The sequence below is a fragment of the Carcharodon carcharias genome, chromosome 1 (genome assembly GCF_017639515.1).
Source record: "Carcharodon carcharias isolate sCarCar2 chromosome 1, sCarCar2.pri, whole genome shotgun sequence".
Taxonomy (NCBI): Eukaryota; Metazoa; Chordata; class Chondrichthyes; order Lamniformes; family Lamnidae; genus Carcharodon; species Carcharodon carcharias.
Window position 1 is genome coordinate 86,816,377 of NC_054467.1, and position 23,860 is coordinate 86,840,236.

At 41.3% G+C, this 23,860-nt stretch overlaps 1 protein-coding gene across 1 annotated transcript; it reads right to left on the bottom strand.

Annotated features, from left to right (window-relative positions):
- Window positions 1-5,934: 5,934 nt before the first annotated feature.
- LOC121273439 (neurogenin-1-like) lies at window positions 5,935-6,603 on the bottom strand. Its single transcript, XM_041180640.1, has one exon. The coding sequence runs from the start codon at window positions 6,601-6,603 to the stop codon at window positions 5,935-5,937; it is 669 nt and encodes a 222-aa protein (XP_041036574.1).
- Between the last annotated feature and the right edge of the window lie 17,257 nt (window positions 6,604-23,860).

The following is a 23,860-nucleotide window of genomic DNA, read 5'->3' on the forward strand; positions in this document are numbered from 1 at the left end:
GCAAGCCTACCTTCACTAGTCAAAACCAATTCCATGCACTATAAGATTGGCTTTATCGGCAGCCTCGTAAATAGGGCCTGTGCCATTTGCTTACCATCAAGCTTGATGCTGAAATAGGGCATATCAAAGCCATCCTGCAGGATGAAGGCAATCCTGATCAGATCATTTCACACTGTATATCATGCAAGCTCATGAATGGACCCAAGGCTGTCACTTTTGACCTTGAAAGGTGCCCAGTCTAACTCAGATTACCCTGCCAGGAAGCCAAAAAGGTATTCTGCCTATCACACAAATGAATAATATGGAATGTGAATTTAGTGCAGTGTAATGCTAGGTATGTAGGCTGTACATCCAAAAGACTGGTGGATCATTAAAAAAACAGCATGTCCCTGCCACTGTGCACAATGGGTGAGGTACAGGCCATCCCCAGCCAGCCCACGCTTGAAAAACTCAAAAAATAGTGCCCAACATTATATGTGAATCCACAACTGGACAACATTTGCTAAATAACCCTCAGTCTGCTAAGTATTATGTTGACAACCAATTTAAGATTGTCAGTCGGGCTTGCAGTATGGCCCATTTGCATGTACTGGGAGCTACATTTATTAATACACAGAGCCCTGTTCTTTCCAGGCAGAAAGAATGTGTATACACATTGCACCTGTTTCAACTAAACAAGATAAGTGACAGCCATTCACTGATTCATTCCCCAGGGCAATGTCTTGACCAGTCAGAGTCAAGCTTCCTGGTTTAAATTTCAAACAATGCTAGGCAGCTAACTGCCAGTCACCATCAATTGGTGCATTCCCCATGGCAATGCCTCCACCAATCAGATTTTGCTTGACAACCAATCAGCACTCTCTTCTCATACAGTATAAATTTGTTATTTCCCCTGACATTGCCATTTTCTTGTGAATTGTCCTGATGATGCAAGACAAAAGGCTTCAACAAAAATGTCTATTTCTCAGCAATAGGCTGTATTGTCTTGGAAATAATATTTTCTTTGATTGTACAGAACTAACTATTATTTAATTAAATCTCAAGTGTTCTACATTGACTCTTGACAATGTCGAAATGTCAATTTTAGTGCTGAACTAATAAAAAAAGTCTAAAACTATTGGGGGTGGGGTGGATGTTGTGAATGGTTAGGAAATGTGCCTATTTGAATTATTGCCTGTATGCTTTTGGCAGTATTGACTGGCTCCTGTAATGATGAATGTGTTAGTATTATTAACTGAATGTAAATATCACTTCCTATGGCTTCTATCTATCCTGTATTGATGTGCAGTTAGGAAACTACTTTTTAAAATGTTTTTTGTGTGTCCACTTGTAAAATGGCAATAAAATGGAATTATTTCTTCCTTAACATGATTGTTGTCTGACATGTTACCATCTATGTAGAGCAATGAGTTGACTTATTAGGATTTTCAATTCCAAAATCCTCATTATCACTTTCATCTTCACTCCAAAGTATTTTCCAGCCAATTTCACCAATCTCCTCCAGATTGTATTTCCACATGCACCTTCCACTCTTTGGGTAGTAACCTCAGTCTCTGTACCTATCCCTTCCCACCAGTGGTGATTTCAGCTCTAAACAGTAGCTAAAATAACCCTCAAAATTATCATATTCAAATACTTGCTTCGATAATCTAAAGCTAAATTCTAATCCTCAATGCTACAGAACTCATTATTTACACTACACCCTCTACTCTCTGTAGGTTCTTCTTTGACAGTCTCTGACATGCCAGCTCTCTCTCTCCTTCATAGAATTCCACAAAGAAGGCTTCTTCATATATTCCTATGACCAGTCTGAACATTTTTCCATTATCTTGTTTCTTCTCCCTTTTTCTTTTTTCTGTATGTTATTTTCTTTTCTTCACCCTCTAAAGTGCTTTTAGCTACCTTTCTGAGCCAACCATATGTGAATTGTTAGTGTTTTACCAATAACTTTCCATTTACTTATATTTGTTTATTCTAAGTGCTATAGTGCCTGATGTAGTATCTCCATTTGTACTGAATGATCTTTAATTAATTGTAAATGTGCACAGAGAAGCTTGAACATGAACGTTTTGACATATAAGTTTTTTTTAAAGTTTGCAGCTTCGGTTACTAGTCACTTCATGAAAAAATGTATTTGCTGAATACTATAGATAAAGCCATTTTCATTGTAACAACGTATTCTTCTAACTTAATATATTTTACAGCATTTTTAGAACATTGATCACTTCCCTTCTGTTTGCACCTATTTTTAATGGTCACATCTCAACAATATCCCTGACCTGAGAAAAATACAAACTATAATGAAAATAGCTGTAATTATTTCAAGATGTACTTGAACAATAAGTTGATTCAGAAAAATAAAAGGATAAAATGATATTGCCCTCTCTACGTGAGTAAGTAGAATGGTAGCATTGTGTATTGACTGGAAGGTTTGACTGTTCCTAATTGAGCCTGTGGATATCTTTTTACGCAGATAAACGCACGTGCTCTACAAAGTATCAGAATAGGGACAATCGGATCAATCACGCCGAGACTAAGAGGGCCATCTTTTGTCATTCTTTATGTTTAATCATTAAAGGGAGTTTGGAAAGCCGTGGGTTAAATCTATTTATGACGTTTGCCACACACTGTCAATTTCGTAAAAGCTTTGGTACTTTTTTACACTCCGGGGTAATGGCTGATTTTTGACACTCAAGTCACATCAAAGAAGTGATTATGCAAAACCTTTTGGGGAATTATTTAGCACATAATAAACCTCCTGCCAAGCTGGAAAACAATGGATCAGACTATCTAGGAGTACTAGCCCAAGGCTGGAACCCTTACGTTTTATTTCCGTAACCTAATTTTACTAATTCTTTTTTCACACATTTTACGTTATTGCTCAGTTTTTACCCCACTTGTCTTCACGCTTCGTGACTGAAATCGTTTTTAAAAAATAGGCCTAAGAGACCTTTGAACCAGCTATTAAATAAGAACTCCGCAACCTGCTCCTTCTCCAAAAAATATATTTTTTGGAATGTATAATTTTATATATATATAATATATCACTTCAAAGTCAACAGTTCACTGGCAACAGATGTAGATTTTGCTGGAAGGAATTCATTTTAGAATTAATTGACAGCTTGCACAGATTATTTATATATTTTTCCGAGATGGTTGATAAATGTTGCTTATTATAGCAGTAATATGTCCAGAGACTAATCATGTCAATTATTTATCCAAATAATGTAGAATACAATTAAACAGGAACATATATGCTTTTATAATGTTAAACTTGAACGATTGTTTGTAACAAGTAAATGTGAAGGTGTTAAGGATAATGAATATGCACGTTTAAGTTATTAAATGTGAGGTTAAAAGTGGTTGGAAATGTTTATTTACATAAGCATTTATTTAAGGTTCTAGCTATTCGACTAATTGTCCCATTACGGAAAATTGACGTTGTTAGGTCTAATGATGTAAAGTGAAGGCGATGCATTCAGTAAGAGTTTTAAAAGCGAGGTGATGTCCCTTGCTTCAGAATAGTTGTCATCAATCGTTTCCTTGGCATGATAACCCAGGTAGGCAGAGTATTAGGTGAGAGAAAGTTTAATGAGCAAGCGAGGTTTATTTAAACTCAGCTTACTAACAGTTTATCTGAAATCTTTGAGTCTATATCTTTGGTGCATGCACGCTTACTTTGATCATTTACGGGACTTTGGCCTTACTTCAGCCTCATAACTTTCCTGCGTGAGAGGATTAAACATTTCGCCCCAAAAGATAGCTATATATTATGTATTTATTCGTTTTAATCTAATTCTATTTGGATATTAGAAAACCTTATTAGGGTTTACTATTAATTCTACATTCCATTGTTTTAGTTAATCCGCCATTCAGCTTCAGGGTCATTTATATAACTTGACAATAAAATCAAGCTTGCAACGTAGCGATGCCATCTGTTAGATTTTCTAGTTATCTCTTTTATTTTCAGCTGAGTTTCACTATCCTCTCCCTCCTTAATTCGAGTCCTAACCCACTCTAATTCTCAAAACAGTTTAAACGGCTTGCCACAGAGGCAGATGCGACTTGCTTTGAACTCCCGAGGTTTCGGTGCACATAATACGTTGAACTCTCGTGATCTGTTGCTGTCGCGCTCACCCCCGGCTGCAGAAAGAAGATTGATACCAGATAATAATGAAACGTTTCCCTCTTGGGTATCCGTAGACACGTGCAAATGCAGGGCGATCATCCATAATCTACAGACCAGCCTATAGATCAGAGCCAAAGAGAGAGTTTTACATCCAAACCGAACGTGCCAATTACCAAGGGGAATGAGGAGGTGGAGATGCGTATGATACATATTCAATAGCACACTGAAGATTGCAACTCGTGCGTGTCTGGCAAAAACGCAGGCATGCATTATATATAGTCTTTTTCCCCTTCAAAGACAAACCTGGTCAACAATCTCAGTTTTTATTCAGACATTGCTTTCCTGGTGGCGTCTATGTGGTGATTTACGTACAGAAAGAGATCTTTTTACATAGAATTAAAGTTTAAAAGAGTGAATGCGTGATTCGATTTACAAGACGTCGCTTGAAACGATTCAAGCAATTTGCAAAAAGGTTCACATACATCTCCAGAATTGAAATTTAATTTGTATGTGTGTATGAGAGAGAGGTGGAGTCTGCGTGCAGTTGATGGATTAAACCAATACTTCACAACTTTCCCGGTGTCTTTAAAGTTGAATGATCTTCTTTCACTAGATTTTGAAAGCAATGTAGAATTTTGGGTTTTACTTTTTATCCGACATATTCCCACAAAGCAGAAGCAGATTAAGGTTAATTCTGCAAACAAAAGAATAGATGACAAGAGGCTGTACTTTTATATTGTCTTCTATTTGTTGTCATTGTCACCCTGCCTCCTTCCACGTCACATATTTTAGTGTGTAGGTTCCGTAAATGAAATGCATGTTCCGACGTTTTATAACCTAATAACAAGTAGCTTGTGTTACTAGAATGTACAGCTGCTCTTTTTCCCACTGATCAATGAGCCACGCACTTGTCAGTTTACTTATATGAAAGTTAAACTTTTTTTATTTAAAAGACGAATTGAAAACGCTTTCCATTTGATTTGCAGGCGAATACATAGCGACAATAAACTTCTGAAATATACAAAATATACATTTTGTGCATGAAATCTTTCTTTTATAATAAATAAAGGTGAACACATGTGTCGGTGATCGCGTTAATGTTCCGTGTCGGTTCGTTTTATTCAGCTGATTTTTTTCGGTTGTGAAGAAAGGTAATTCTTCATCCCCGGAGGTCGAGATAAATAATGCATGAACCCTACCCCCTTGTGTTTTCCTTCTCTCTCTCTCCCTGCCTTTGATAAAGCACTCAACCCAAATTTACACGCTCGTTTTCATTCATTTAAAAAGTCTACAAATTATGCAGTGACTTCTAACCTCGCTCCGTACCACAACATCTTTTTTCCGTAAATCATGTTAGACAGCTGGTAAAATCGGTCTTATTCTTGAAATGATAAAGGGGGACCGGAGAGAGAGAGAGAAGGGAGGGAGAAGAAATCAGAGAACAAAAGGCATTGTGGAGAACCTGGGAAAATGGGCAAAGTGCACTGAGGAAAGTTTGGTTTGACAGTTCAAATTCCCACAGCCTTCAACTCCCTAGGAAGACAGGCAGATGCCAAGTGTACAACATTGAACATTAACAGGCCATATGAATCAGTCTGAAAAATACATTTGCTTGAAAAATACATGACAAATCTCAATCCTACATATCTAGTAAGAAATGTAAACAGTGTAGGTCCAACTTTTTTCCCCAGATAAAAGGTACATTTTTTCAATACAATAAAAAGATAGAATTCATAACCACATAGAAAAGATACGCGATATTCAACTGTGTTGGTGGGGGGGGGGGGGGGGGGTGCGGGAGCGGTTTAAATAAATTCATGAAATGGGGAAGAGTTTTGCAGTTTAGGGGGTGCATAGATACTCTCGGGTTGCCCGAAATACATGTCTTCCGATGGAGCAGGGCTGCCCGGGGATAAAGTGCAGGTGTAGGAGGAAGAGGACGGCGAGCTGAAGCTATTCCAGGAGCTGCCCGAAGCGCCGGGGCTAGGGCAGCTCAGCCCCGAGTCTAGGTATTGCTGCTCGGGCCCCTCGTAGTTGGAGTCCCCGGGGCCGCCGAGGGGATCGGCCAGGCGCAGAGCCTCCGTCAGTGCCCAGATGTAATTGTGGGCGAAGCGGAGAGTCTCGATTTTGGTCAACTTGGCATCTTCCGGGAATGCAGGCAGCACCTCCCGCAGTGCGTCCAGGGCGCCGTTCAGGTTGTGCATCCTGTTCCTCTCCCGGTTGTTGGCCTTGATGCGCCGGCTTTTCTTGATCTTCTGCACCACCTTCGGGCTCCTGGGCTTGCCCCGACCCCGGGGGCGCCGCTTGCACTCGCTCCTGGCTGCCGAGGGCTCCAGCAGGTCCTCCTCCTCCATCTCCTCCTCCGAAGGGATGGACAAGTCGCCCGGGATGAGTGTGGAGGCTGGGGTGGGGCACTGGAAGTACTTGCCGTTGCCCTGCTCTTTGTAAGGACACCGATCAGACTGGGGAGCCATCCTGTGCAAACCGAGGGAGAAAACACAAGGGAATTAGTTCGGGAAACGGAGAGGACATTTGTTCAATCAATGCGTTTCGTTTCTAGTGAACAAATCATAAATAATGCCAGCAAAACTTACTTTCAGATTAATGGAAGAAAGTCTCAAAAGTGCTAATTCTCTGGCTCAATTGCTGTCCAAAGTAATTGTTTCCCTTTTCTCAATCGCTCCTGGAAATTCTTGTCCCTTTTTTTTCTAATTGACTTGCCTTGGGGTGTTTTTTTTTTAAATACAGAGATGAAGTTGCAATAAGTATGAATGTTGTGCACCAGCTTACTGGCACGCGACCTGGTGCAGCTATCAGCTCTCCTCGAGTGAGCTTGTGGTTAAGCGGCGGTGTGTTTGGCACACGCCTGCCTCCCAGCGCTTTATATAGGCTCGGCAGACAATCAGCGCGGCCTGAGGGGCGAAGGCGGGGCGGGGGGGGGGGGGGCGGCGGTGGGTGGGGGGTTGGTTGCTGCGGGGCCTGGGGGCTGCGACTGACTCCCCGCGCGCTGCCACTCGCCGCGCGAGCCCATTCTCCGCTGCGAGGGGATTCTTTTTCTCTCTCTCAAACACTCCATTGTCTTTGGGCTCGCGCTCAGATCCCGGCGGCGCCTGGAACGTGCCGCTCATTAATGCGCGAGGGGCCCCTGGCCAATCAGAGCGCGCCGGCCGTCGACAGCCACGCGCACGGGAGCCGGCCTCCTTTCATCAGAGAGAGAGATAGAGAGAGAGGGTCATTAGAGCCGGTGAGGTAGTGGTGGAGGAGGGGAGGGGATGAGGGGAAGATAGAGTCTGATACATAGAAAGTACACGGAGAGATGGTGAGATATAGGAAGAGCGTTGTTGCACGCAAAGTGAGGGTGAACTAGAAGAAGACCACCGGAAACCAGCAACTGATGTACCTGGAGTAAATGGAGAAGATAGAGAGGGTTGGAAATAATGTAGACATACAGAACTGAGCTGATGTGCGTGAGTTCTCAGAAATAGAATTGGAGCAGGCTTAAATAATAGAGAAGTGGCCACGAAACCGAGAGCTGATAAATACAAGAAGTAGGAGAGAACGTAAACGTTTGGGACAATACAGACTGGCTAGAGAAATACACTTATTCAAAGTGAGAATAAAACATTTTGGTAGAGAAAGAGATTAAGTTAAATACAAGTGCAGGCTGTGAACAGGCAAAGTCTGTACAGAGAAGGAGAGGAAATGACTTTTATCGAGAAGAGCAAGACTGAAGTAGTAATAATAATAAAGGCTAATACGGGGAGAGGAAGAGTGAAATAGAAAAGTAGATGTGTCACAGAAAGAGACAAACAGAAAGAATTCTACACAGGCGGAGAATAGGGAAACTTAAACGTGTACAGATTGAATTTAGGCTGACCCTTTTTTAAAACAAAGGCGGAGATATGATCATAGTGTGAGATCATTAAGAACTAAGGATAACTGACACTGATACAGAGTCATACAGAAGTAGAATCAGCATTATAAAGGCAAAAGAAACGTAATTGAAATAGCAAGCATAAAAGGACAATATGAGAACAACGGCAACAAAATATGAAAGAAAATGAGAGATTGATAGGAAAAGAGAGAATATTGCTCGGTAACAAATAGATGAAGAATGAATGGAAACATACAGTTAGTAGAAAATAGCGAATGAGAAAATATAGACAGGTACAGAGGGAGAAATCAACATAGATATAAGGTAAACACTGTATCAGAGAGAACTTAGACATGGAGGTAGAGAGGGAGGTCTGCATTCACACAATGCATTCCACGACCTCAGGACGCCCCAAAGTGCTTTACAATGAAATTAAGTATTTATGAAGTGGAGTCACTGTTAGAATTTAGGAAACACGGCAGCCAATTTTCGCACAGCAAGCTCATGAAAACAATAATAAAATAAATGATCAGGCCATCTATTTTAAGTGTTGGTTAAGGGATAAATATTGGCCAAGTCACCTGCTGTTCCTTAAAGAGTGTAGTGGGAACTTTTATTTCCACCTGAGGCGGCAGAGGGGTCTTGGTTTCACATCTCATCCAAAAGGTGGCACTGCCAGCCATGCAGTACTCACTGTATTGCACTGCGATGTCAGTCTAGAAGATTGTGTGCTCACGTCTCTGGAATGGACCTTGATGCCTTCTGATTCACAGGAGAGTGTTACCACCGATCATGCCGAGAAATAATGAAAACATCGTGGAGAATGACAGTAGGGTGGGATTTACAGACACCAGGAAAATATAATAGTGAAAAATGGCAAAAAATCGAGGAACAGGTAACACAGGGACCAGAAAATATGAAAGGTGCGAAGAATAGGGAAGTGCAGAAAGTAAGGAATACGGATAAATATAAATAGAGAAAATGAGTGGCAAGACGGGGGCAAATAGAGATAGACTAGAAGCAGAAAGGAAAACACATAATTTGGATTGGAGACATCGAAAGAACTGAAAGGGGAGAAACAGAGAGATGGAGTTGCAGTTACGTTATACTGTCCCCCTTTTATATTATCTTTATGGAGAAGGATTTGCACCCCGAAAGCTGTTGCCGGTTTAGCAGACAAACGCAGATCAGGAGCTTGGCTTGATGAAGGCTGCTTATGCTCACAGGGATGTTTACTGTGAATTTTGAAGAAGAAAATCGCCTTCTGAACAAACAACAACTAAACAACGATTGAAGCCTTTGGTTGGCAATCATTTGCTAGTATGCTGCACTGTTTAGGAGTGGGGCATTTTCAGCAGGAACAAGTTAGGAATACAATATCAGTTCCTGGTCTGCATCGAATTCAAGCAGGTTAGACTTAAATAATACCCTGCATGCAGCAAAAGGAGCATGAAACTGCCCATCGGAAGAGGTTACACTTCCAATTGACTCTGGAGTTAGGAGCTTTCACTCATGCGTTGACACACAGTTGATAGCACAAGATGAGGAAAGATGAAGAAAATGTATGGTGAAAGCACAAGAGATCGAGAAAATTGAATGATCGAGCGAAAACAGCAATAAAACCGCAATAAGGAACAATGGGATACGTAGCATAAGAACACTTAGAGATACAAAAATTATCTTTTTAAAAATGAAATAGTTTACTGGCCCATTCATACAAAAGGTAATCGGAGAGATTCAAAGGGCAAATAGCACGAGACAAAATTATCGAAAGAAAAATAACTTTCAGTGAAACTGAGGAGCAGTAAAGTTTTTCTATGTATTGGTTCACGGGATGTGGGCGTCGCCGGCTAGGCCAGCATTTATTGCCCATTCCTAATTGCCCTTGAGAAGGTGGTGGTGAGCCGCCTTCTTGAAAGGCTGCAGTCCATGTGGTGTAGGTACATCCACAAGGCTGTTAGGAAAGCAGTTCCAGGATTCTGAACTAGCAACAGTGAAGGAACTATGATATAGTTCCAAGTCAAGATGCTGGGTGACTTGGAGGGAAACTTGCAGGTGATGGTGTTGCCATGCATCTGCTGCTGTTGTGATGAAGGGTGTTAGGCGGTGGAGATAGCCGGTTTGGAAGGTGCTGTCAATGAAACCTTGATGAATTGCTGCAATGCATTTTGTAGTGGTGCACACTGCTGCCACTGTGCACCTATGGTGGAGAGAGCGAATGTTTAAGGTGGTGGATACAGTGCCAATTATGCAGGCTGCTTTATCTTATATGGTGTCAATCTTGTAGTGTGTTGTTGGAACTACTCATCCAAGCAAGTGAAGACTAGTCCATCACACTCCTGACTTATGCTAGGTGGTGGACAGGCTTTGGGGAGTCAGGAGGTGAGTTACTCCCTGCAGAATTCCCAGCCTCTGGCCTGTTCTTGTAGCCACAGTGTTTATTTGGCTGGTCTAGTTTAGTTTCTGGTCAATGGTGACCCCAGGATATTGATAATGTAGGATTCAGCGATGATAATGCCATTGGATGTCGAGGGGAGATGGTTAGATTCTTTCTTGTTAGAGATGGACATTGCCTGGCAATTGTATGATGCAAATATTACTTGCCACTTGTCAGCCTGATTGTTGCCCAGGTCTTCCTGCTCTGAAGCTCCCCAGCATCACAGATATCAGTCTGCATCCAATTTGATTCACTCCACATGATGTCAAAAAATGGCTGAAGGCACTGGATACTGCAAAGGCTATGAGTCCTGACAATACTCCAGCAATAGTACTGAACATTTGTGCTCCAGAACTTGCTGCACCCCTAGCCAAGCTGTTTCAGTACAGGTGTAACACTGGCATCTACCAAGCTATGTGGAATATTGCCCAGGTATGTCCTGTTCACAAAAAGCCGGACAAAACCAACCCGGCCAATTACTGTCCCATCAAACTACTCTATATCATCAGTAAAGTAATGGAAGAGGTCATCAACAGTGTTATCAAGCGGCATTTGTTTAGCAGCAACCTGCTCACTGATGCCCATTTTGGATTCCACCAGGGCCACTCAGCTCCTGACCTCATAACAGCCTTGGTTCAAACAAGAACTAAAGAGCTGAACTCCCGAAGTGAGGTGAGAGTGACTGTCCTTGACATCAAGGCAGCATTTGACTGAGTGTGGCATCAAGGAGCCCTAGCAAAATTGGAGCCAATGGGAATCAGGGGGAAACTCTCTGCTGTTTGCAGTCATACCTAGTACAAAGGAAGATGGTTCTGGTTTTTGAAGGTCAGTTATCTCAGTCCCAGGATATCACTGCAGAAGTTCCTCAGGGAAGTGACCTCGGCCCAGCCATCTCCAGCTGCTTCATCAATGACCTTCCTTCTATCATAAAGTCAGAAGTAGGGATGTTCGTTGATGATTGCACAATGTTCAGCATCATTCATAACTCCTCAGATGCTGAAGCAGTCCACGTCCAAATGCAGCAAGACCTGGACAATATCCAGGCTTGAGATGACTAGTGGCAAGTAACATTTGCGCCACACAAGTGCCAGACAATGACCATCTCCAACCAAAGAGAATCCAACCTTCATCCCTTGATGTTCAATAGCATTACCATCACTGAATCTCCCACTGTCAACATCTTGTGGTTTACCATTGACCAGAAACTGATCTGGACTAGCCATATAAATACTGTGGTTATGAGAGCAGGTCAGAGGCTGGGAATCCTGCGATGAGTAACTCAGCTCCTGACTCCCCAAAGCCTGCCCACCATCTACAAGGCACAAGTCAGCAGTGTGATGGAATACTTCCCACTTGCCTGGATGTAGCTCCCACAACATTCAGGAAGCTTGACACCATCCAGGACAAAACATCCACAAACATTCACTCCCTCCACCACTGACGCACAGCAGCAGCAGTGTGTTCCATCTACAAAATGCACTGTAGGAATTCACCAAGGCTCCTACAACAGTACCTTCCAAACCCATGACAACTACCACCCAGAAGAACAAGGGCAGCAGATAGATGGGACCACCACCACCTGGAAGTTCCACTCCAAGTCACTCACCATCCTGACTTGGAAATATATCGCCATCTCTTCACTGTCACTGGATCAAAATCCTGGAATTCCCTTCCTAACAGCACTGTGGGTGTACTGACACCACATAGACTGCAGCAGTTCAAGGCTGCAGCTCACGACCACCTTCTCAAGGGAAACAAGAGATGGGCAATAAATTCTGGCCCAGCCAGCGATGCCCACATCCCATTAATGAACTAAAAAAAAACTGGACATGGACTGCTTCAGTATCAGAGAAGTCATGAACGGTGCTGTTCATTTTGCAATCATCAGCGAACATCCCACTTCCGACCTTACAATGGAGAGAGTTGTCCTTGATAAAGCAGCAGAAGATGGTTGTACCGAGGACATTACCCTGAGAAGCTCCTGCAGTCCTGGGACTGAGATAATTGATCTCCAACATCTCCCTTGTGCTAGATATGACTTCAACCAGTGGAGAGATTCTCCCTGATTCCCATTGGCTCCAGTTTTTCTAGGCTCCTTGATGCCACATTTGGTCAAATGCTGCCTCAATGTTGAAGGAAGTCACTCCCATCTCACCTCTTGAGTTCAGCTCTTTTTTTCCATGTCTGGACCAAGGCTATAATGAGGACAGGAGCTGAGTGACACTGTTGGAACTCAAACTGAGCATCAGTGAGCAGTTTATTGCTATGTGAATGCTGGTTGATAATGCTGTCAATGACACCTTCAATCACTTTGCCAATCATTGAGAGTAGACTATTGGTTATAATTGGCCAGGTTGGATTTTGTGGCCAGGACATACCTGGGCAATTTTCCACTGGTTAATGCTGGTTAGATGCCAGTGTTGTAGCTGTACTGGAACAGCATGGCTAGGGGCATGGATGTTCCAGAGCACAAGTCTTCAGTTGTCAGTATCCATAGCCTTTGGAGTATCCAATGTCTTCAGCCATTTCTTGATGTCACATATTGGGAAACTTAGGAGGCCGAGCTCGATCATCTACTCGGCTCTTCTGGCTGAAGTTTATTGCAAATGCTTCAGCCTTGTCTTTTGCTCGGCTCCCCCACCATTGAGGATGGGGATATTCATGGAGCCTCCTCCTCCAGTTAATTAGTTAATTGCTTAATTGTGCACCATCATTCATGACTGGATCTGGCAAGACTGCAGAGCTTAGATCTGATCCATTGGTTGTGGGATCACTTAACTCGGTCTATCGTTTGCTGTGTAAGCTGTTTGGTATGCAAGTAGCTTTACCAGGTTAGCACCTCATTTTTAGGTATGCCTGGTGCTGCTCCTGGCATGCCCTCCTGCACTTTTCATTGAACCAGTCTTGATCCCCTGGCTTGATGATAATGGTAGAGCAGGAGATATGCCAAGCCATGGGTTTACAGATTGTGGTTGAATATAGCTCTGCTGCTGATGGTCCACAGCACCTCATAGATGCCCAGTTTTGAGTTCTAGATCTGTATGAAATATATCCCATTTAGTAGGGTGGTAGTGCCACACAACACAGTGAAGGATATCCTCAGTGTAATGGCAGGACCTTGTCTCCACAAGGACCGCATTGTGGTCACTCCCACCAATAGATGCATCTGTGACAGGTAGATTGGTGAGGATGAGGTCAAGTAGGTTTTGCCCTCTTGTTGGTTCCCTCACCACCTGCCAAAGAACCAGTCCAGCAGTTATGTCCTTTAGGACTCAGCCAGTTCAGTCAGTAGTGGTGCTACACAGTCACTCTTGGTGATGGAAATTGAGTCCCCCACCCAGAACAGCCTTGCCTCTCAGTGCTTTTTCCAAGTGGTGTTCAACATGGAGGAGTACTGACTTCTCAGCAGAGGGGATGTGGGCTTCACTGGCTGGGCCAATATTTATTGCCCATCCCTAGTTGCCCTTGAGAAGGTAGTGGTGAGCTGCCTTCTTGAACCACTGCAGTCTATATGGTGTAGGTACACCCACAGTGTTGTTAGCAAGGGATTTCCAGGATTTTGACCCAGCTATACTGAAGGAACAGCAATGTATTTCCAAGTCAGGATGGTGAGTGACTTGGAGTGGAACTTCCAGGTGGTGGTGTTCCCATCTATCTGTTGCCCTTGTCCTTCTATATGGAAGTGGTCGTGGGTTTGTAAGGTCTAAGGAGGCTTGGTGAATTCCTGAAGTGCATCTTGTAAATGGTACCCACTGCTGCTACTGTGTGTTGGTACTGGAGGGAATGAATGTTTGTGGATGTGGTGCCAATCAAGCAGGCAGCTTTGTTCTGGATGGTATCAAGCTTCTTGAGTGTTGTAGGAGCTACAGGTGATGATCAGCAGAAGGTTTCCTTGTCTGTGTTTGACCTGATGTCATGAGGCTTCATGAGATTTGGAGTAAATGTTGAGGACTCCCAGGGCAACTCCTTCCCAATTGTATGCCACTGTATCACCACCTCTGGTGATGGTGATGTCTGGGACATTGTCTATAAGGTATGATGCTATGAGCATGATGATCTCAGGCTGTCATTCTCCCACTTTTGGGACAAGCCCCCAGATGTTAGTAAGGAGGAAAGGGCTTGGTGTGCTTAGGTCAGTGCTGGAGATCTGTCCAGTTTACATTTTGTAGCTTTGATGTTGCTGAGTTGCTTACTAGGCCATTTCAGAACAGCCTGGAGTCATATGTAGGCCAAACTGGGTAAAGACAGTAGATTTCCTTCCCTAAAGGGAACCAGATGGGTTTTATGACAATAGTTCCATGCTCATCGTCACTGATACTAGCTTTAAATTCCAGATTTCATTAATTGAAACTTAAATTCCACCAGCTGCCATGGGGGATTTGGACCCATGTCCCCAGAGCATTAGCCTGGGCCTCTGGATTACTAATGCAGTGATATGACCACCGCACCAACGCCTCCCCGCAGGCTTGGGCATAAGAGGGAAAGAGAGTTTTGGGGAATTGGTGTGAAAGGCAGAGAAGACAGGTACAGTCCCTGTGAAGCTGTGTCACTACACATGTTGTGCGCATCCCGATGTACTGCGAGGGTGGAGTGGGTAGGGGCGGGTGGTGGTGCTAGTGAAGGTTCCCAACCTCAAGCATCCAAACCCTGAAACCAAAGCAGAAAATATCAGAAGGTCAACGAGTGAGAAAGACTATCAACAAGCGAACCCTTCAATTAATAAAAAAAAAACTTCAGTTACTGAATACACAATAATGAAATGACCAGACAAAAGGTGCCAAAGTGCAGTTGTGACTATTCAGCACAAACCGACTTCACTGGGAATGACACAAATGTCGGCTGGAATTGTCGGGTTGTTGCAAAAATTATATTTCTTTTTCTGCCACACAAATAAATAATGTCCATACTCACAAAGGTTATTAGGGGTGGGTAACAAATGTCGGCCTCGCAAGCGACGCCCATGCCCCTTGAAAGGATAAAAAAGTACACATAGCATCAGCCCGCCAAGACCAAGTCCCCAACTCTCAGCAGTTAAATCAAACCAGTTAAATCGCTATTGTTTAGTTTTCGGTTTTCTATTGTTTAGTTTTCGGTTTTCTTCGTTTCTAGTATATTGTGAGCATGGAAAGGTGTAATACAACAGAACGTGAGCAACGAAGGTAGTTCACTTGAGGCAAAGTGCGGCTATTTCTTTGAATGAAAGCTATTGTGTATTAAATGGAAAATAATAGTTCCCTAAGCCGGTTACATTCCCAGCGACTCGTGAGGTTAAAATGTTTGATTGAACATCTGCAGTTAATATTTGGCCAACAAATGCATGTAGAAGAAGCAGCACCCATGTAAAAATGCAAATTGTGTTTAGATTTGAATATTACCAGAGTTGGGAAAAATTGATGGGCTTCCCAGATAATGCAAAACAATTCACACTCTCACCACGACCCAACATTATCCCTCGTGATTTTGAAGAACTTTATTTTACAAAACGGGATTTGAATTTAATTGTACGAATAGTCAATTGATTAAAACAGATTGTATCTCATCGACTGTTAGGATTTTTTGGGGTGGGGGGCGGGAGACCGTTTTTACTGCAACTCTAGCATTTGCGTCAAACATTGCAGTTAGGGTACGAATGTAACTGGTATAGTATCAGATAGCTGCCGCATCGTCATACCAGATGAAGCAGAGTGACATTCCCTGAAGGAGGGACTATATGGCCTGAGAGTAGGGTCCAGCCTTCACACGGCGATGTTGCCAAGATATTCTAGATCATATCTATCCCAAGCCTGTAGCGTGTGTAGAATGTGAATGTATTAGATCTCCCTCTGCTTCACCTGGGAGTCAGTTCAAGCCCTTACACCAAATCAATACTTTTTTTTCTGTTTGGTGTCATTTTGCATGGACATTCTATAATCTGCAGTGCGAATTGGCCAATCAAGTTCAGGTACTGACTCAACATCGTCAACTCACATATATTGCAATAGGAAAATAGGAACGTCTTAACGGAGGACAGAAAGGCAATAGGCAGAGAAGTTCAGGGAGGGAATTCCAGAGCTGAAGGCACAGCTACCAAAAGGAGTGTTTCAAATCTGGAATAAAGGAAGGCTTGCATTTATGTAGCGCTTTTCATGTCCAAGGGGCGTCTCAAAGCACATTACAGCCAATGAAGCACTTCTTGAAGTGTAGTCGCTGTTGTAGAATACCAACAGCTAATCTGCACTCAGCAAACTCCCACAAACAGCAATGGTTAATGACCAGATAGTATGCTTTCTGTGATGTTGGTTAAAGAATAAATATTGATCAAGACACCAGAGATAACTCCTCTGCTCTTCTTCAAAATAGAGTCATGGAATCTTTTACATGCACCGGAGCCTTGGTGTAACACCTCATCGAAAGCCCAGGCCTCCAACAGTGCAATTCTCCCTCAGCACTGGACTGGAGTATCAGCCTTGATTTCTGTGCTCTAGCCCTGGAGTGGGGCTGCACAAAAGACCAGAATTAGAGGAGCACAGAGATCTCAGAGGATTGTAGGGCTGGAAGAGGTTATAGAGAAAGGAAGGCACAAGATCTTGAAGGGATTTGAAAACAAAGGTGAGAATTTTAAAATGAGGCCTTGACAGTGTGGAAACCAATGTGACCAGGGTTGATGAGTGAATGGGATTTGGTTCAAGTCAGGATGTGGGCTGTAGAATTTTAGGTGAGCTCATGTTTACTGAGGGTGGGAGATGGGTGGTTGACTAACAGAATTTTGGAATAACCAATTCTAGAGGTAACAAAGGCATGGATGAGGGTTTCAGCAGTTGATGAGCTGAGGCAGTGGCTGGGCCAGGTGATGTTATGGAGGCGGAAGTAGGCAGTCAATGTGATGGTGCAGATACATGGCCAGAAATTCATCTCAATATCAGATATTACAACAAGGCTGTGAATAGTCTGGTTCAACTTCAAACAGTTGTCTGGGAGAGGGATGGAGCCATTGGCTAGGGAACAGAGTTTGTGGTGGGGCTTCGCTGTTCCCAATATATAGTCAGAGGAAATTTTGCTCATTCAGTAGTGAATGTCAGACAAGCCTTGAGACAGTGTAGGGATTAAGAGAGGTGAAAGAAAAGAAAGAATTGGAAATATATAGTGTCTGTCACACAACTGTTTATCCCAAAGCACTTTACAGTCAATGAAGTACTTTGGAAGTGTAGTTACTTTTATAACGTGGGAAGCATACTAGCCAATGTTGGTAAAGCTCCCACAAATGGTAATGTGATAATGACCAAGTAATTTGTTTTTGTGGTGTTGATTGTAGGATACATATTAACCAGGACAATGGGGTAATTCCCTTGCTCTTCTTCAAAATAATGACATGGGATCTTTTATATCCACCTGAGGAAGCAGATAGGAATTCAGTTTCAAGTGTCATCTAAAAAGCACAGCTCCAACAGTCCTGCAGTATAGTTTTAGCCTTGATTTTGCACTCATGTTCTGGAGTGAGACTTAAACCCACAACCATTTAACACAGATGTGAGGGTGCTACCAACTGAGCCACAGCTACATGACATCAGTGTATATGTGGAATATAACTTTGTTTTCAGGTGATGTCACCATGTAGCTGGGAAGGAAAAATTGGGATAGGCAAAGAGGAGTAGCAAGGACAAATCATTGGGAAACTCCTGAGTAATGGTACAGGAGGGGGAAGAAAAGACATTTCAGGTGTTTTTTTTGGCTACAAATGTACAATTAAGAATGGAACCTTTCAAATTAATTTTGCTTCATCATGATGTTCAGAAATTTCATATTTAAAGATTCCACTATTTTCCCTACGAAAATTGTTAAACATAATGCAAAGCTGATCCGTCAACTCAATTTAAATAGAAACACGTGTACAGAGCTTTGCCTAGGTCTGCTACAGTATGGCATTTGTGGATTTAATATGGGCCATTTCAATACTGTAGCAGACCTAGGCAAAGCTCTGTACATGTGTTTCTGTTTAAATTGAGTTGATGGATTGGCTTTGCATTATATTTAACAATTTTCGTAGGGAAAATAGTGGAATCTTTAAATATGAAATTTCTAAACATCATGATGAAGCAAAATTAATTTGAAACACTAATACGGGTTTCATGTCTGACAAACCTGGTCAAATTCTTAGAAGTATGGTGGATGGAGGAAATATAGTGGATGTGATGGACTTCCAGAAACCTCTAACCAAGGTATTACATAGGAAACTATTGAGTAAGATTAAAAGTTACAAAATTATAGCTGGAGGTAGGAAATTGGTTTAAATTTGGTTAGAAGGGAGGAAACAAGTTGAAGGAATTAAGGATGATTTCTCAAAGTGGCTTGAAGAGTGTTTGAAGTTTCTATTCTTTAGCCACTTCAATTCATTGTATGTATCAATGGTTTGGATATAAGCCTAGAATGTAATAGGAAGCATAGTAAATAATTCTAGGAAACAGAAGGAAGCTACAAGGGGATAATAAAATGAACAAAAAGAGGCAGAAGGATTTCAAAGTAAGTTGTACTTTTTACTCTTAAAAAAAGTGATGCTTCATCTTTCAGGTGTGGCATTAAACCAAGGCTCCATCTATCTGTGTACAAAATTGGGGTCTTGAATGGACAGGTATTTTCTGCATAATATAGAAACTTTATAGTATTTTTTAAATAACATTAGTTTTCTCTCTCTGGAAAGAAGATTTCTAAACACTTTGATCTTTAAACAGTCTTAGTTCAGGCTATCATGTTGTTATCCCTAAGTTGGTAGGATGGTGTCTTGTGCACCCCCATATCTATGTCTCAATTGCTTTGAAAGGACCAGGATATGACCCTCAATGTGATGTAAACTAAAAAGCTGACCTCGAGGAGGTTGACGCACATGGAAGGTGGTAACCACCCTGACAATTTGGGTACAAGTCCTGCGTCCATTATTCAGAATAGTTAGATAGATGATTGACACTGGTTAAGTTACCAGCCCTAGAAAGGGGGTATATTAACAAGTTTTCAGACACAGGGATCAGTTTGTATACAGGTGACGTCTTGATGTCGGGTCCTTCTGAGGTGCTGGTGAGGTGGCAGCTCATTGGGCAGCTGCTTTCTTCAGATGGAAGATTGACTAATGGAGGAGGAGGAGGAAGAATAAGGGAAAAGTTTCCTAACACTTCAACTAGACAGCAGAATGCTGTTATCACAACCTACTGAGAGCAACACACTCTACCAAGCATCAATTTGTCTTCCGAGATCAGTAAAATGCTCTCAACTGTTATGGGTCATATACGTTTACCTGTCTAATTAGTTAATGTATCATATCTAAACTGTTGCTTTTTAATATACTAAATAAACTATCTTAAAATTGTATATGACTAGATGACTGCCTAACTGTGACCTCGAATCCCAGAATCTTACACAAACTTGTAAAAGATGTAAAAGATCTCATGCAACTATTTTGAAAAAGAGCAGGGGAGTTATTTTCAGTGTCCTGGCAACATGTATTCCTCAATCAACATCACAAAATTAGATTATCTGGTCATTATCACATTGTTGTTTGTGGGAGCTTGCTGTGCACAAATTGGCTGCTGCATTTCCCACATTACAACAGTAACTGCGCTTTAAAATTACTAAATTGGCTGTAAAGTGCTTTGATATCTGGTGGTTGTGAAACATGGTAAATAAATTTACTATATTTATTATACCTTGGATGGGGAAGCTAGTTAATGTGGAAGAGCAGAAAGATTTGGGAATTTGGAAACACAACAAAGGATCAGCAGTTTTCTGACTGGAATAATAAAATACAAATATAAAGAAAAAGTTGAAAATTTGGACAGCTTTCATGAGAGCAGGGGGTGTAATGGAATGATTTGAGAGGAGTGTTTAATATTATGAAGGGAGCAGATAGATAGAAACACAATGTTGCCAGTAATTTATGTGTCTAGAATGGGAGAATGAGATTAAATCAGAAATAAAGCTAAATGTAAGAGATTTAGGAGAAAACTAAGATTTTATTAAACAGAGGGTTTTGAGCTTGCAGAATGTCAGTTAATAATCAAAGCAGAATCCATGTTAGCATTTATGAAGAGGATGTTTAGGTGGTTGAGGAGAGGGGATTAAAAAGGTTATGTGAGTAGAACACACATGGATTATGACTAGTGTATATGTGGAGAGTAAGTACCATCATAAGGTGTTGAAGACTAATGTTTCCATATTGTAATTTCTTTGTATGTAGAAAGATCTTACATTCTGTATCCTGGTGAAGAATATAACTGGATTTAGACTTTCTCCAACTACCTCCACAGATGTTACTATCAATACCTGAGTATAGCATATATAAATGAATACACATTTTAAATAGAACTATAAAAGGGAATTAAACACAGTTGTGATTTAACAGCTTCTTAGATCTGAAATATTATTTCATGTTACTTATAATATTACTTCTTAGATCTGAAATTTATTGCTGAACAGTTGATCACTAGTTGACATTTACTTAAATTGCTGGTGACTTATACAATAAATATAACAATTGGAGGATAATATTGACAATGGACAAATTAATTTGCTGCTTGGAAAATGTACCACTAATTCCAAGTACTTCAGAAATAACTCGCCAAACATATTTTAGATCATTGAAGGTCATTTTACAATATTAAATCAGATAGAATATCCACATAGATAGAATATTAAGATGCAAGGAAGCAAGGAACAACAGTAGTATCGCCCAAACCCTCTACCGCCACCACCTAGAAGGGTTAAGGCAGCAGGTAAGGAACACCATCAACTCCAATTCCTCCAGGATAAACACCATTCCATGCCGTATAATCCCCTGGGTCATAATTTAAAAGGGGAAACTAAATTCTTAGTGCTTCTTCGCATAATAATGCTTTGAAATTTTGCAATATATATTCATTTCAGCTCCTACATCATTGTTCTTCTAGTCCTAGTGACAACCTAAGACTATTCGTTGGAAGAAAAATTAAATCCCCACCATTGCCCCCGTATTTTGTTGCTATGGATTTATACTTTTCAATTGGGAAGAGGAACCATGTGGCAGCATTATAGAATGTTTCACCCATGCAGCCTCATTCCAAAGAAACTGCTTAATAATAGATAGAACAGGAAATAAATAATGTTTTGAGCCAAATATTTATATAATAAATTTATGGGAATATATTAGAGCAGACAGCAGCATCCTAGAAATATGGAGTTTTAACATTAAACAACATTTACACTTTTTTCAACTTTTCTTTTTGCCAAAAGCACTGACCAATATTCAATTTAAGGAATTGTTTGCCTTGCTGACTTTTTTGAAGGTATTATAATTTAAAATGAGTTCAGTTGCAGAAATTAATAACATATCAAGGACATTACTTATGTATGGTGAGGGTCTTTTAGGATGAAATATTTTCTAGTTAAAAAAAGGTGGCAAAAGGCACTGTCTCGTGTTTTTGCAACTTCCAGGATTTAAATAATGTGAAAGTTGTCCCAGTTCAACTGTTACACAAAAGGGGGATTGCACAGCAACAGGGGGTTGAAGCGTGCAACCAACGTCCAGGGTATCAACTGTCCTCAGAGAGACAAATTGTTTCCCTAGAGCTTTTAAATGTTCACTTTTGCAGCAGACAGCACCTAGCGACATAAACATTAAATAGAAACTTTTTTTATTAAAAAAAGAAAAAAAATCAACGTTCTGACCTCTCCAGATTATTCAGGGTATCTTTCCTAGAAACGAGGAGCTGCAGAAATTCTTTGTTCTGTAAGTAGCTTGAACCCTAAGGTGACATGAAAAGTCCTAGAACTTTGGAGTAAGATGTTGCTATGAAACCTGGGATCAGGGATGAAATGAGGTTTTACGCTTGGACCCCACAAGTTGTGATCATGCATTAATGGGTCCTGGTGTAGGTGAAAAGATGAGACCAAACTGCAAACACGGAGCTGAAGAGTTAACTTCAGAGTGAAAGGGAACACAGACTCAATAAGTCGTGATTTGCTTCTACATTAAAACAGCATCATGTTACTGATACAAAGTAGAATTGTGTAGTTATTGTCAAGCATTTTGTACTATGTTGGTCCAGTATATTGATTGTCTTTCAAACCGTTTTGAAAAACCTTTGAGCTGTTTAGAAATAAATGTCCACGAACAGGGTGGCTCAATTCAGCACGGCCACTTTTCCGCGGAATGCTGGGGTGAGTCCATTCTGAGTAAACAATTCCTTCATCGTGTTTAACTTTAAATTGTATGACCGTCTTTCCTTTGCTATCCCTGACCTCTCGCAATGCTTGTTACAGAGGTGTATTTTCTTAAGTATTTGATTTTTTTTGCGAATCAGGAGTACTATCGGAGATTTGGGGGTGAATAGATAGCGCTCATGGTTAAACTAATCCCGGAACAATATAATCAAGATGTGTACCTGTTTATCTGGTTTGAACCTTTACACATGGACATACAAACTTCGATGTTGTTCTCTATTTATAAGAAAAAGACTAATTCTGATCACTCAGTGGCATGAGAAAGACAATTACATATCTCAAGGGTTTGAGAAACATGCCTAACGAAATTCATGGTGAACTATCCCATATCTTTCTTCTTTGGGCAGAAATGAATTCTCCTCCTCACATTGGCCATCTTAAGGTTTCGTGCATTCATATTCTTCCAATTTTGCATGACAGGTGTTGGAGTCACATTATGCCTTTTCGTAGCATACTTAATAAGAATTAAATTACTCCGAATTGTAGAAATACAGAGCATCAAAGAATGGAGTCACGTTTGATGTTAACTCCAGTCACGCCTTGAAACTGGAAACAAAAAAACCTGGTGCAGGAGCTTCTTTTGCCATTTGTTGTTAATATTCTGTTAATATACATTTGAGAATGAGACAGGGTTCGATTTTAATCGTGACAGTTTTTTAAAAACTGAGATTCCCTGCACACCAAGTGATGTGAAAGTAAATGACGGAGCCACTAATCGCTGAGCCGGGAAACAAATACGATTACTAGCAGAGAATCTTGAGTCAGAAAGTCTCATAGACTTTAAGATGTTAATCCTGAACGTAATCCTTCCTTTGCCGTGTAGAAATACTGCAGCCACAAGAGTTGTTTTGTTATTTATATTGGCGTTTAATAAAACTCAGCCAGGGTTGAATAGGACCCTTACTCTTTGGATGGTAATTAATTCCTTATTTCTGTGACCCAATTGTGCTGCTATAGAGCAGTGGACAGTACCAGTGCCCCCCTCTATCTTTGTCCAAAGACACAGCTCTCGTGCTTCAACAGCTATGGAAACCCATTCGTTTGATGTCATTCAAGAGTTTTTTCTTGGGCATCTTCTACTTCAAGGGCTCCTGTTTTTTTTTCTCTTTTCTGTTTTTTTTAATTCGTGAAAGCCTTCTAGCTTGGCCACCTCAGTAGAATTTAATGATTTGTTGAAAGCCTTTTGAGGAGTGTATGA